This window comes from Nycticebus coucang, chromosome 7, assembly GCF_027406575.1.
Source record: "Nycticebus coucang isolate mNycCou1 chromosome 7, mNycCou1.pri, whole genome shotgun sequence".
NCBI lineage: Eukaryota > Metazoa > Chordata > Mammalia > Primates > Lorisidae > Nycticebus > Nycticebus coucang.
In genome coordinates, this window is record NC_069786.1 from 21,805,847 (window position 1) to 21,820,901 (window position 15,055).

The window sequence follows — 15,055 nt, forward strand, 5'->3', positions numbered from 1 at the left end:
CTGCAATCAGTGTAACCTAATTCTTTGTATCCTTAATGAATCCCAAACGACAACAATTAAAAAAAATAGCTAGAAGACAGCATATGCATACTGTGATGTATTACCTAGCCATAAAATAAAATGGAGATCTAATATCTTTTGTGACAGTGTGGTTGGTACTGGAGACCATTGTTTTAAGTGAAATTTCATAGGCATAAGTCCTCAATACCAGGTAGGAACCAATTGAGCAACACTTAAGTGCACATACGGAAGTAAATCTCAATGAAAATCAAACTGGGAAGGAGGGAGGACTGGGAGGGGGGAAGAAGGTGTCAGTAAGTTCACAACTATTAGGTATAGTGCACACTGGGTGAGGGGATGCTTATAAACATGACTCAATTTGTGTAAAAAGCAAAGTATGTAAACAAAACACATGTACCCCCTAATATTCTGAAATAAATAAAAATAGCTAGAAGGGAAATTTTAAAATATTCACCACCTGAAGAAATCTTAAATGTTTGAGGTATTGAACATTCTAAATACTCTGATTTGATTATTATACATCATACACACTCATCAAAATATCACATGTACCTCATAAATATGTACAATTATTATGTATTAATGAAAAACAAAGGTGCAAAACAAAAAATAATATAAAACAAATAATATTAGGCATTTCTCTAAAGATTCAGAAATGCAGGACAGCTGGGCTGGGTGGCTTACACCCGTAATCCTAAGGCCAACGCCAGGGGATCTCCTGAGCTCACCAGTTCAAGACCAGCCTGAGAAAGAGGGAGACTCTGTCTCTACTAAAAATAGAAAAACTAGCTGGGCACTGTGGCAAGTGCCTGTAGTCCCAGCTGTTCAGGAGGCTAAGAAAGGAGGACTGCTTGAGGCCGGAAGTTTGAGGTTGCTGTGAGTTATGATGCCATGGCACTCTAGCCTGGGGGAACAGAGTGAGACTCTGTCTCAAAAAAAAAAAAAAAAAAGATATGCAACTACCCAGTAAACACAAAAAGATGCTCAATATGTTTCATCACTAGGAAAATGCAAATCAAAGCTTCAATGTGATGCTTCACACCAAATAAGATGCCTATTATAAATAAACATTAAATAATTACAAAGTATGCAATAATGAAATAATAATTAAAAAAACAAGTATGAGCTGGATGTGCAGAAGTTGTAGCCTCATACATTTCTGATGGCAAAGAAAAACAGTGCAGTGACTTTGGAAAATAATTTGGAGTTCCTAAAAAATTAAAAATAGAGTTACTATGTAAGCAAGTAACTCCTCTCTTGGTACATAGTCAGGACATTTGCAATTATGTCCACACAAAAACATACACATAAATGTTTATTGCAGAACTCTTTATAGTAGCTAGTAAGTGGTAAAATTTCAATGTCCACCATCTTATAAATGGATAAAGAAAATCTTATATATGATGGAATATCATTTAGCTATAAAAAAGAATGAAGTAATGATACATGCTAAAATATTGATCAGTCTTGAAAGCATTATGCTAAATGAAAGAAGCTGAATGCTAAAGGGTTTACATGATTCACTTTGTATTAAACATCCAGAATAGGCAAATTTTTAGAAAAAGATCAATAGTTGTTGGGGGCTAGGAAAAGGAAACATGGAATGTGACTGCAAAAGGTTATAGAATTTATTTTAGGGGAGGTGAAAACAATGATAATTTTTGAATAACTTTGTGAATATGAAACAAAACATTGAATTGTATAGTTTAAATGGGTGAATTGTATGATGTATGAATTATATCTCAAGAGAATATAAATTTAAGAGGCTGGGCACAGTAGTTCATGCCCATAATCCTAGCAGTTTTGGAGGCCAATCCAGGAGGATTGCTTGAGCTCAGGAGTTTGAGACCAGCCTGAGTAAAAGTGAGACTCCTTCTCTACTACAAATAGAAAAATGAGCTGAGCAATGTGGTGCGTTCTTGTAGTCCCGGCTACTTGGGAGGCTGAGGCAGAAGGATGGATTGAGCCTGGAAGTTTGAGGTTGCTGTGAGCTTATCTGGCACGAAGGCCCCCTAGCCAGAGCAACAAGTGAGATTCCAACCTTTCTGGAAGGAAGTATGGAGAAACCTCAAAGCACTCAAGCTAGACCTCCCATTTGATCCTGCAATCCCATTGCTGGGCATCTACCCAGAAGGAAAAAAATCCTTTTATCATAAGGACACTTGTACTAGACTGTTTATTGCAGCTCAATTTACAATCGCCAAAATGTGGAAACAGCCTAAATGCCCACCAACCCAGGAATGGACTAACAAGCTGTGGTATATGTATACCATGGAATACTATTCAGCCATTAAAAAAAATGGAGATTTTACATCCTTCGTATTAACCTGGATGGACGTGGAAGACGTTATTCTTAGTAAAGCATCACAAGAATGGAGAAGCATGAATCCTATGTACTCAATTTTGATATGAGGACAATTAATGACAATTAAGGTTATGGGGGGAAAGCAGAAAGAGGGAAGGAGGGAGGGGGGTGGGGCCTTGGTGTGTGTCACACTTTATGGGGGCAAGACATGATTGCAAGAGGGACTTTACCTAATGATTGCAATCAGTGTAACCTGGCTTATTGTACCCTCAATGAATCCCCAACAATAAAAAAAAAGGAAGGAAGGAAGGGAGGGAGGGAGGAAAGAAGAGAAAGAGAAGAGGAGAGAAGAGAAGAGAAGAGAAGAGAAGAGAAGAGAAGAGAAGAGAAGAGAAGAGAAGAGAAGAGAAAAGAAGAGAAGAGAAGAACCTTAAGACAAAGTCATAGAGAAAATCTCAATCTCTGGGTATTTTGAAAGTTCAGAATGTCACATTGGTTAGAAACAGAAAATGAAGCAATTAAATAAATTTCAGACCACAAAGTTTTAGTAAAATCATTCCTTTGCATAGGGGTTCCAGGTAATGATTAGACTGAGGTTGTGATCTTTCATTTTATGATACATATAATCTTGAATATGTTGAGGAAAGAAGCTCTCATACTCTATCCATCAAAAGATAGCACAGACTTAAATAATGCATGCTATGGCTTGAAAGTTTGAAGTCTCCAAAACTCAATCCCCAGGGTAACCTAATGATTGTGCCAGTGGTGCACTCCAGCCCGGGTGACAGAGTGAGGCCCTATTGGGAGGAAAAAAAAAAAAAAAAAAGAGGTGAGGCCTTTAAGAGGTGGTTGGGTCATGAGAGCTCTTCCTTTACAAATGATGTAATCCATTTGTGGAATTAATGGGTTACGACAGGAATGGGGCTGTTGTAACAGGCAGCTTGGTTCTCAGCGTGCCCCTCTGACCCTCTGATATCTTCTGCTGTGTTATGACACAGTATGGGGTCCTCACCACAAGCCAACCAGATTCTCACCCCTTGAGATTGGATTTCCCAGCCTCCAGGACTATAAGAAGCTATAAGAAAGGCAATTCTTTTCTTTGTAAAATAAATTTATTTTTATTAATTGATCAGCCTCAAGTATTCAGTTTTAACAACAGAAAACCAACAAAGATGATACATTAAAAAGAAATTTAGAAGTTAAATAAATAGGAGATTTACTTATTTTTCAACATGAAATATATGTGAGCCTATATGAAATGGCATTTGTTTAAGGTTTTAGAAGATTCTTGGGCTCCCATCTGTCTATGGGCACGAGGTGACTTAGAACAGTTGTACTTTCCCCTACGGCAGACTTGCCCATTCTTCCCCTTTCCAAATGGTGCTGTTTATTGTGATTATCTCATCCTTGTTCCACTGTTGTATATTAGGCGCCTGGAGGACAGAAAATCGATCATTTTAAAGTTCAAAATGCTTTAGCCCAAAAGGTATCTTATACAGACTCCCTGTGAAGACTCCTTCACAACCCTAAGAAATCCTGGGTTTGAGCTGGAAGGGATCAGGGTTATGCTTTCTTACACAGAGTTGATTTTGCTTTATGCATAAGGGAATTGCAGGAGCAAGTAAGATATCTGATGTCCAGATGGTGGACGGTGACAGTGACAGCTCGTGCTCACTAAATTCTCCATTTGTTCCCCCTGTATTTTCCAACCCTTTTGCATTAGGTTGGGACTCTGAGAACAGTCCTGCATAATAGACTACAAGCAGATGTGATGTGTATCACTTCAGAGAGATGGCAATTGACAGCTGGCATTGTGTCTCCTTCGCTCTTCTCTGCCCTTGAGGTTACTATACGGAGGCCACATTCTCCAGATGGCTCATGCAAAATAGTTCTCACCTGCCCATATGTGACTTCATAGGAGTGAGAAATAAAGCTTTATTTTCTTAACATACTGAAATTTGTTTCTTTTTTTCTTTTGTTGCACTAACAAGTGTGTCTCACTGTGACTAATCCAGTGACCACTGATAACTCACTTAAATGTGTTAACCTTATAGTTTTCTCACGTAGAAATGGGGATAGTGATCGTACTTAGCGAGTAGCTGTTTTAAAGGGTAAATGAGTCTATTAATAAGCACAACCTGGTACAAATTATGTAACTAGTTAATGTTAGCTTATATTATTCTTATAGCCTTACTTCCCTAGCAAATTACAAACTGAGTGGGGCATAACATAATTTATACACACTAAAAGTGCAGATGTATCAGGCATTATGTTCAATGAAATAGAATCATGAGGTGGGGGGAGGGGAACTGGAGAAGAACTGAAAATCATTGAGACAGATGGACTAGAATTTGATAGAAAAGTAAGTAACGAGGAATTAAAGAAAGAAATTTAGTATTATATATAGTCCAGTGAAGTTAAAAACATGATTTTAAATATCAAACATTGTAATTTTCTTCATTAATATCTATCAATGGAAAAAAGAAAAGCATGAGTATTATATGGTTTCCTAGAAGGAGGAAGAAGAAAGCATACTGAAAAGTCAGTAAACTACAAAGAAAACAGGTGGCTCTGGCTCCAAGCCGAGTGGAGACCCACAGAGACCCATAGGCAGGTGCAGGACCAGAGGCTGCAGGACATTTATTTATTTATTTATTTATTTTTATTAATCTCTCACTGTCTGGAAATGTTTATTTTCCTGTGAGATGTGAAGTTATTTCTTCTGCCCTTGACATGTTCAGTTAGAATAAAACTAACACATCACAAAATAGCAAAGTTAAACTATTATTATTATATTATTATTATTATTATTTTGATACAGAGTCTCAAGCTGTCACCCTGGGTAGAGTGCTGGGGTTTCATAGCTCATAGCAACCTCCAACTTTGGCTCAAGTTATCCTCTTGACTCAGTTTTTCTATTTTTAGTAGAGATGAGGTCTCACTTTTACTGAGGCTGTTTTTTTTTTGTTGTATTTTGTTTTGTTTTTGCCAATCTTTTTTTTTTTATTAAATCATAGCTGTGAACAATAATGCAATCATGAGGTACAATGTGCTGGTTCCATATACAGTCTGAAATATCTGAACTCTTGAGCTCAAGTTATCCACCCACCTCAGCCTCCCAGAGTGGTAGGGTTAAAGGCGTGAATCACCATGGCCAGCCTTAAACTATTATTTTTTAATCAATGTTCCTCTGCCATAGGTGATTTAAACTAAGAAATAATTGTCAGAAAATGGCAGGACTTTACTGCAAATTTCCCTGGAATTGAGAATGGCATGAGAAGCTGCATAGAGAGCACCTGCTTTCAATGCAGAAGGGAGCTGTGGAGTCCTTTTGACTTGATTAAAATTGTTAGATTTATTCTGAGGTACCTAGTCAAAGGATGTAGGTCCAAGGGAATAGCATATCCAATTAGGCAAGCATTACAAATAATTTAATAAAAAACAAAAATAATTGACTATGCTGATACTTTTTAGTAAAGGAGGGCTACTTTAGCTATAACATTTGGACTCAAACACCTGTTTATGCATTAAATGTGTTTATTGGGTTAAATGTTTGAAAAGGATCCTGATACCATGTCATCATCTGTGGCACCAAGCAGGCACAGAATATCTTTGTGTTATTGCGTGATTTGAAGCCAACCTTGAAGTTAAAATTTTCCATTTATCTGAGCAAGGGAGTTTGTAATTTCTTCTCCCCAAGGGCTTAAAATCCAATTACTCCATACAGATCATTAAAAGTCACACATGATATCCTAAAGAACAAAGAGTTGGGTTGTAATGAGAATTACATCCATTAAAAGTGCATATGAACGGGACGGCTGTGCTACCCGTGTTTCCTTGTCAGGTCTTGTCTTTTTCCGTTGGTATATGCCTTCCACAAGGAGAATTAATAGCGTGCCTAGCAATTCAGGCCATACGGAGATAATCAAGTCATCATAAATCGTGTTAGAGCAAATAAAACCTACAAGATGGGACTGCTAGCAGAGCAATCAAATCTCAAAACTGCCTTCCTGCATTTGAGAATGTGTCAACGATGAAGAGCAGAGGTGAAAATGGAAAATGTTGGCTCAGGAAGGGTGTATACTAACTCTCAGGAACAGAGGGTAGAACGAATAAATGTTCAGGGTCTTCTGGGAGGGAAAATGGGTCTGTATCAAACAGCCAGCCTTCACTGTTCCATACTGTGAGGCGTGCCTCTAGATGACATGCAGCCACCAGGGTCCTGTTGCCGAGGGTAGGGTGTACATGCTTCTTCTGGGCTATGTGTACATCTGTCTTACATTCATCCTCCTACCCTTTTCCTTGCTTAATCATCACTACAGAGATTGTAACTTCAGATGTGTAACTTTACAGCCTCCTTTGTATCTAGGAGGAGGCTTGCAATCAAAACCCATACAGTACAAAGGGGTCTAGGGGAAATATTCTTTAAGACTTCTAGAGAAAATGATCTTTCCTGATAAAAGATAAACATGAGGGTAGTCACCCTTTGACTCTCCATCCTTAGACATTGCTCTGTATTGCCTGGGGCAACTGTATTTATCTTCAGACATTGCAGGGGACAAACAACAGATAAAAGCAGAAGTGGAAAGCAAGGAAAAACTTGGGATTTGAGTCCATCATTGATCTGTTAAACTGCTCCTGGACACACCCAACTTTCCCTGTCTTGGAATGTGAGTCAATATAAATTCTTATTAAATAGCATCTAAGCTAGTATTTATCATATTTTAATATTTCTATCATTTACATGGGGATCTTGTCAGCATTCACATTCAGATCCAGGAGGACCAGTGAAGTACCCGAACGTTTCCATATCTAACAATCACTCAGGTAACGTCCACGTTTCACACATACTGAGCCTCATGATTGCATTATTGTACACAGCTATGATTTAATTTAAAAAAAGATATATCTAAAACCTTTCCAATAACTGAAAATAATATATATAAGATATAATTAATACAATTACTTTTACAAGAATCCTACGTACTCAATTCTGATATGAGGATAATTAAGGTCCTAGTACACAGTGGGGGCTGGGGGATGGGGAGAGCTGAGAAAAGGAAAGAGGGAGGCGATTGGGACAAGGAGTTTGCTACACCTTTTGGGGGTGGGACCCAATTATAAGAGGGTCCTTATCTAACAAAAGCAATCAATGTAACTTGGTTCTTTGCACACTCAATGAACACCCAGTAGAAAAAATTATATATAAGATATAATAAATATACTTTTATAAAAAAAAATTAAGCCATTTTAAATTTTGTATTCAGCTTCTTTCAGCCAGAAACATGCAAAATGACAATTCCAAACAGTGAAGGACTTGAAAGTTGAATGTAAATTCAAGAAATACAAGATGAATTTTAGCAATTCACCAGCTAGTAAATGCATAAATACGATTATTATTTTGTGAGGGCTTTGAAGTCTTCTCAATCTGATTTTAAATCCTGTTTACACACTGTGTGGCTTTGTTGGAAAATTATTTAATCTCTCTGAATCTTGATTTCTTCTTTAGAAAACAATATATTTCATATCACATAGTTGGTTTGAAGATTAGTTGAGGTTATGTCAAAAAAAGCCTAAGACAACTGCGAATTTTTTTTTTCTATGATTCTGCTGGCAAGATGGAATTTTGTATTCTCAACCATCATTTGTGTCAAAGATAACTTAGTTAAAATCATGGTAGGCAGGATAGAAACAGACCAGGTATAGGAATCAGTTCAGAGACATTCTTAGTAACCCAACTGCTGCATCAGAAGTTTGTCGTCCTTGGATATGACAATCATAAACTTTAAGTCCAAAAGAAAAACAGTCAGAATTGGCCTCTGATGTGATATTTTCCTTTTTATTGCCTGTCTGCCTTTTCTGTTATGATAGAGGGTTTTCTGATTCCACAGACTTTCTCTTCAACAACCGCTAGAATATTGTCAAATGAAATAAACATGCGCTCACCAGATCTGATCAGTGGTAAACCAAATCTATTTCCGGAATAGTAGAAAACCAGGAGATAATGCAACTTTCCTAAGTCAGATTTCAAATAGAATTGTAGATGTCTACTATGACTAAATGTTGCAGTGTACTTTCTGGATTTTGTAATGTTTGACAGCTGGATGAGAGTTTCAGGTTTGCAAACCTGAGTGTTTTGATCAACATGTTACACATGTCTTTTGGAATAATTTTGGAATGTCCTTGGCATAAAAGGGAATTTTCAGATGACTTCCAACCATAGAGTCGTGGTCTTCTGAGCAAGAATTTTTAAGCATTGAATGATTCTTCAATTTCTCCAACAGAAAAAGAAAACATGTTTTAATATTAAATATGTCATCTTGACATTAGGGAATTCTTGTAATTTCAAACATGCCACAGTAACGTGGGTCGGCCTTTTATCTTTCAGTATTTTTTCTATTAAATGAACCTTCAAAAATATCTGGAACTATATTTTTAAATGTTTAGAATCCTAAATGGTGTGAACATAGATTAAATCTCTCCTTATTTCAGGAGTAGCCTAGAGCAGCATGACTAAGAATGTGAAGTTGGCTGGAATTGGGGTCTAGCCTATTTACTTATTATTAGTTACATAACTTTGATCATGTCACAAACCTCCCTGAGACTCCATTTCCTTATTTTTAAAGTGGGAGTCATAACGCCTATTTCAGGGCTTGATGAGAAGATTCAACTTGGTCATGCATGCAGAGCATTTAGCACCTGTTTGGCACTTAGTAAGAATACTAAATTTTAGACAGGCACAGCTTATTTAAATCTAAGAAAAAAAAAACACTTCTTCTCATTTTATTTCTTCTAATAATATTCACAGTGATAAGCTCTGGTGGGAAAAAAGCGTTTCCCCACAAAGTAGAGCATCAGTTAATAGCTGTATGTATGTAGTTTATTTTGTAGCAGTAGTAGGCATGTGTGTAGTTTATTTTGTAAAGTGATCCTAGGGAGTAAGAGTGGGGGATTGAAAAGAGAAATGGGAGAGAGATATACACAGACATTCAGCTGTAAGTGTCTGGGGCCCCTGAAGCCTTCCAAGAATCATGTAAAAATGTCTGAGGGAGGGACACAGTCACCTGTTATCGTGTTCCATTATTTGGGTTTCAATGGGGTATTAGTGCCTTCACCATAGATTTGTCGTGTGTAAGGGATTGACTGTTGGTTGTTGGTTCCAGCAGGTCGTGGAGAAGTGCGTTGGAACACAATGCTAACTGCTGCAGGAGGCGAGCATGGTCAGAGAACAGGAGGAGAGAAAGGCATGTTCCCCACACGATTCTTTGCAGAAGTCCTGAGCTCTCAATGACCCTAGAGACCTGGAAGCAATTCAGTCCCAGGTATTTCTGCTCCCAAGTCCACCATTTGAAGGACAACACCTTGAACAATTCTCTACAGGGTAAAACCCAATGTTTACGTCCTTCTAGTATTTCTATAACCGACACCTGTGAGATCTCTGTTAAAAAACAAGTTTTTTAAAAAGCATATTTTCAGGGTGAGCTGAGATTCATGTTTGAAGTGCTTCATTTTTTCAGTTCTGCCAGGAAACTCAAACAGAGTAGAACGTCTATAAGTTGGCCACCTAAGGGACTATAAAAAACTGGTTAACACACAGAGGTGGTCAATATAAGGAACGAGGCCTGCTGTACTGATACGTACATGTGCTCCTTGGCTAGTCTTTGAAAATGAGGTTAACTTAAGGAGGTGATCAACTAAGGAGATTCTACAATAGATCCACATAGTCTTCTTACCTCTAACTGATGAGTTTGAGACCTTTTAAAGAGGCAAGGGAAATGAAAAAAAAATAATAATAACTTTTCTCTTTCAAAATAGGTTCAAAAAATTACATGTTAATCTCTGTGGATGGTTTAATATTGCTTACCTGTTTTATTATAGAATTTTAAGGTAATCTTTGTTTTTAAAATTAAGGGAAAAATTACACTTGGAAAGTTCTCTGGTGAAGTCTTAGGTAATTGCAGAAATGCATAAATATGTGTGAAATGGTGGGATTATGACCAAGCGTAAATGTATAAAAGGAAAAATCTAGTTACATGATTCCTTTAATAACTGGTGATAATGTGTTGGTCAGCATTTTCTTTATCAAAAAATGGCCCACAGAGGTAAAAATTACCCACCTTCCTACTAAACAGCATGCTTTCTTTTGAAGTCTATTTAGCCTTTACGGTGAAAGTGGGTTCCAGGCAAAAGTCTTTCACATTAGAAATTGTATTAAATTAATTGAAAAATAGATAAACATTGATAATAATAAAACAGGAGAAAGGAAGAACAGTAAAAGGTAAATACTTTTTAAATGTTACTCAAATAGACATTCAATAAAACCACATCTTTCAGACAACATAATCATTTGCATCATAAAAAACTCTAGTGGTTCAAATTCAAAATATTGATTAAAAAGCTTCAGTTGGACTTCAAATCAGCCTAAAATGAAAATTTCCATCTTAATAAAATAGGAAAAACTTTCCTTTTAAAGTTACAACTTATTTTGTTAAAAAACGCATTTACTACTCTTGAAAAAAGACCTACAATGGGTCCTTCAGAAGAGAAAGCCTTTCCCTTTTAAAATTGAATCCAATGAAATAATGAAGACACAATTCCAAAGTATCCTGAAGAAAACTGGAATCACAATCAATAATTCACAAGCTTCCAAATACCCAGAATTCTGGGCTGATCCTTCAAAAAAACAGAAGAGTGACTGAGCAATTCCTTGGCATTTGTAAATTTCCTCCTTTTATCCTGGTGCTATGGTAACCCAGTTTGTCCTATGGACTTTTTTAAAGCCATAAAAACACAGTAAGTGTACTGCCTCCACATAGACTTTTAGATATCTTCTGGAAGATTCCTTAAATTAAGTGAGAAGATACTCTTTGCCTTTCATCACCAATGTCAATATTCTCGTGACGTACGCTGACTTCACACAGCCACATTTATTTTGTAGTCTCAGTTTCTTACTACTTTCTGCAAGTCAGCACAGCACAGGAACTGATGAATTTTGTGCCTTCAATTCAAATTAAATAGCAAACACTGCTGTTTGTGAACTTTCTGGCCAATGAATAAAAAATGTTTCATTTCTAATTCTTACCAGAAGGATTTAAATTAAACAGTAACAGATGCATTGGGCAGGCATGGAATACTAAATAGAAAGTGGCAAATGAAATAATCCTGCTCTTAGCTTTTACAATGAAAACGAGAATTGATTCTGTCCTAAGAGAGAGAAGTAAAAGGACCAAGAGTTTTTTTAAAAAGCCTTCTCCACCAAAAGAGCAAAATAGCACTCAGTGGCATAGCGTTGTTAACAAAATTTCTTTATCAGAAACTATAATTTAATATTTAAGTATCTAATTTACATGTGACAAGGTATCATATTCAAAAAGCAAATTGCAACTAGAAAACTATTAACCACTAAAAACAATACCAAACACAACCCAAACATTTATAGGAAAGCAATAGCTAGAATTCAAATTGGAAAAAATGTTTCATCATATTTGGCTCATTAAACAAAGCATCCATTATAGTCTGGAAAAGAGCATCTCTTCTAATTCATCAAAAGTTTACCCTTTGTAGCATGAATAACATGTAAAGATAGTTTCATTGACTGTATATGCACACGTGTGTTTGTGTGTATATATATAGTGAGACATACACTCGTGTGTTCATTTAAAGATATTGTATCTACTGATAACTGGCTGAACTTTGGAAGGTGCTGAAATCCGTATTTCTATATGTCCTTTGACCCATTTAATAATGCCTTTTTAAAAACGGAAGTTACATAAAATACTCTGCTTTTTATTAACTGAATATTTTCTTAAGCATAATAATAGACAATGAAAGAATTGCACTTATTGTAAAGGTACAGTAAAGTGTTAGATTGCAGTTCAGCCATAAAAGATCAGGGACTGTAGGACTGATGATAAGTTGTGCATTATATGCAAAGGTGGTGGTGACCAGTGAAATTAAAATGAGAGCAACTAGTTACGTAACAAACAGGGAGAGAACAGAAGAAAACATGCACTACTACTTTAATGCAAAACTAATTTCTCCCAGGAAACCAATCCTATAACCTTCCTTATACAAAGAAACAGGTTCTGCACCCTTGGCAACACAGTAGACTTGGACTTCTGTAGTCAAATGCCAGTTCAGTATCTCTCTGAGTGTGCTGTTCCAATGTCATCCCCATAAGCTGCCTTTGAAATTCTGGAGCATCTACAATATTACAGTCTCTGGGTTAGGTTTCATTCAGCCTCAATATTTCCATCTGTTCTGTATAAATAGGGTTCATTATTCATCTTCCTCTGGTTCCTGTGGTAAGACGTATATTTCTTCCTTTAAACAATCACTGAAGAATCTAAGGATTGTGCTGTAAAGATGATACTTGCTCTTCTCAGATACATTATGACCTTCATCTGGGTAGACCTAAGATAGTGAGGAGAAAGAAGGTATCAAGTTACCAGCACAGCTGTTGTCCTTCAATTGTTGTCCTTGGGCTAATTATGTTAGCCCAAATGGCATGAGAACTTTGAAAAATCTTATCTAATTCAACTGAGTTCTTCATGCTAAGCTTTTAACAAATTATAATTGTGTCAATCAATATTTGAGGAAAATACGTTTTGTGTGTTTAAAGTTTATTGGCCAAATAAAGTAGATGTTTCCACATTCATGTTCAGTATGATGACCTTAACATTGCCCTCAGTTCAGCTGAACTTTAGAGAGTTTCTTACTGACTGTGTTAAGTCCCTCATCTTCATTTCCGTAGAGCATTTACTTAAGAGACTTGTAACTGCGTATCAACTTTCTGTCCCTTTGAAATGTGTGTGAATCTTCCAGCCTCTTGCCAGTTTCACAAACCAGAATATGTATTTCTCAAGGAGATGGAAACAGTCTGTTGGAAGTGCAAACACTGAGAGAGGAAGCTCTCTCATCTTTCGGTCTCTCTGGGAGAGGGAGAGCAGTGGTCCCAAGTTCTAAAATCAACTGCTGTCTTGGAAAGACAATTTTAAAGATCTTTTGAGCTCTTCGTTTTGACAGAGTTGAGTTCTGTCTCTCTCTCTTATTGCAAAAGCCTGGACTAAAGGCTTCCTTGCCTGATAACATTGGTGAAATTTTTATTTTTATGATGTTCTTTCCCATATAAATGACATTATTGATTTTTCTCAAATGCAAATATTATGCCATCAATTTCTGGGTGAGAAGTTTGTAAATGATGCCTCGTTGTCCTTGAGTAAAACCCTGTGCTCCTCAACATTGCTTATGGCATAAATATACCTCTATCATCTTTCATTCCCTGGTTATTTTGTGTTTGATATAGGTTGAAAAACTTTCAGTTATTTTGAATGCTAAGATGTCAAGAGATTAAAATTACTGGTTTTCTTTATTTTTTTGTTGAGACAGAGTCTTGCTACTCTGTCGCCTTAGGTAGATACCAACTTTAATTTCTTGGGCTCTTGCCTCAGTTTCCTGAGTAAGTGGGACTAAAGGTTCCCTCCACAATACCCACTTGTTTTTCTGTTTTTGGTAGAGATGGGGCCTCGCTTTTGCTCAGGCTGATCTCAGCTCCTGAGCTCAAGCAAACGCCCTGCCTTGGCGTTCTAGCCTGCTAGGATTATAGGGGGTGAGCCACTGAGCCTGGCCTATTACTTCCTTTTTCATTCTATGATTCCTCCACCAGCCTGAAAGTTACCTGATAGTCCAAAGTACGCCATGCTACCCAGTTAGCACAGTGACCACTGTAAGTTCTTGGTCAATGTTTTTAAAGTGTGTGAAAGTGCAGACAGAGATGGTAATGTAAATGGTATTTTATCCTCTCCTTTCTTCTTGTAATATTTCCCCAAACCCTTTTTTCCTCTCGCTATTTATAATAACAGTAATGGAAAGTGAAGAAAAGGCAAAAGGGGCAAGAAGGAAAATGGAGAATTCTTCTTTTAAAAGAATTCAATGTTAGTGATAGGAATATAAGTCTGGCACAAACAGAACATTTTGAAAAGGTTTATGCAATTCACTTGTAAAGCTTGAGCTGATCCACATTCTCATTGTAATTAAGAACAAAGAATATAATCTTTAGTTCCTAAAAAATATAGTAAAAATAATACCAGAGGGATGGAGAAATATGTAAGATATGTTCTGTAGCCAGCAAGCCATGGAAGGAAAAGACATTCTTTTGAAAAAATGGCTTACCTGCATAGTATAATTCACTCCAGCTTTTATTAGGTGCTTGATTAATTCTGCTGAATGCTGAAAATGAACTTTTGCTGCAAGAAATTAATGATAATATTTAAAGGAAATAGATTTTTAGTAGCATATTATTTTTTCAAAGAGATTTAGCATTTACTTAACATACATAGCACATTTAAAAGACTGATATCTGGTGTTAACTAGAAAGCTTGTAATTATAATGGTAAAATTTCGAGCTTCACTCTGTTAAAAAATAAACAAAAATAGGAGCGATTATTAAAGCTTACTTACTTACTGCATAGGATGGCATTTAGATTTACTTTATGGAAAATCATTTATTATTCCTAATTTTTTATATATTTTACACCTTATAAAATTTTAACATGGTAAATGTTTTATCTAGATAGTAATACGCAAGCTAGCTTTCTATTACTTCTGGGGGATTGCAAAGACCCAGTTATCGGTTAGACTCTGACATTCTGCTTTATTATTTTAAATTAGAAAAGAATATCCCAAGCTGAGGAAATATTATAGGCTGCAAATCTCATTTTACATGGGCTA

General features: G+C 36.5%; 1 protein-coding gene across 2 annotated transcripts in view; it reads right to left on the reverse strand.

The window, feature by feature from the left end:
* Positions 1-11,612: 11,612 nt before the first annotated feature.
* The window catches only part of DPP10 (dipeptidyl peptidase like 10), a 752,684-nt gene continuing 749,241 nt past the window's right edge, over positions 11,613-15,055 (reverse strand). For both annotated transcript variants that reach the window (XM_053597757.1, XM_053597758.1), the window contains exons 25-26: positions 14,498-14,571; positions 11,613-12,739 (exon numbers count right to left, since the gene is read on the reverse strand). In XM_053597757.1, the coding sequence (XP_053453732.1) occupies positions 12,605-12,739; positions 14,498-14,571 (209 nt within the window). In that variant the 3' untranslated portion in view covers positions 11,613-12,604. The remainder of the gene's footprint in view (positions 12,740-14,497; positions 14,572-15,055) is intronic.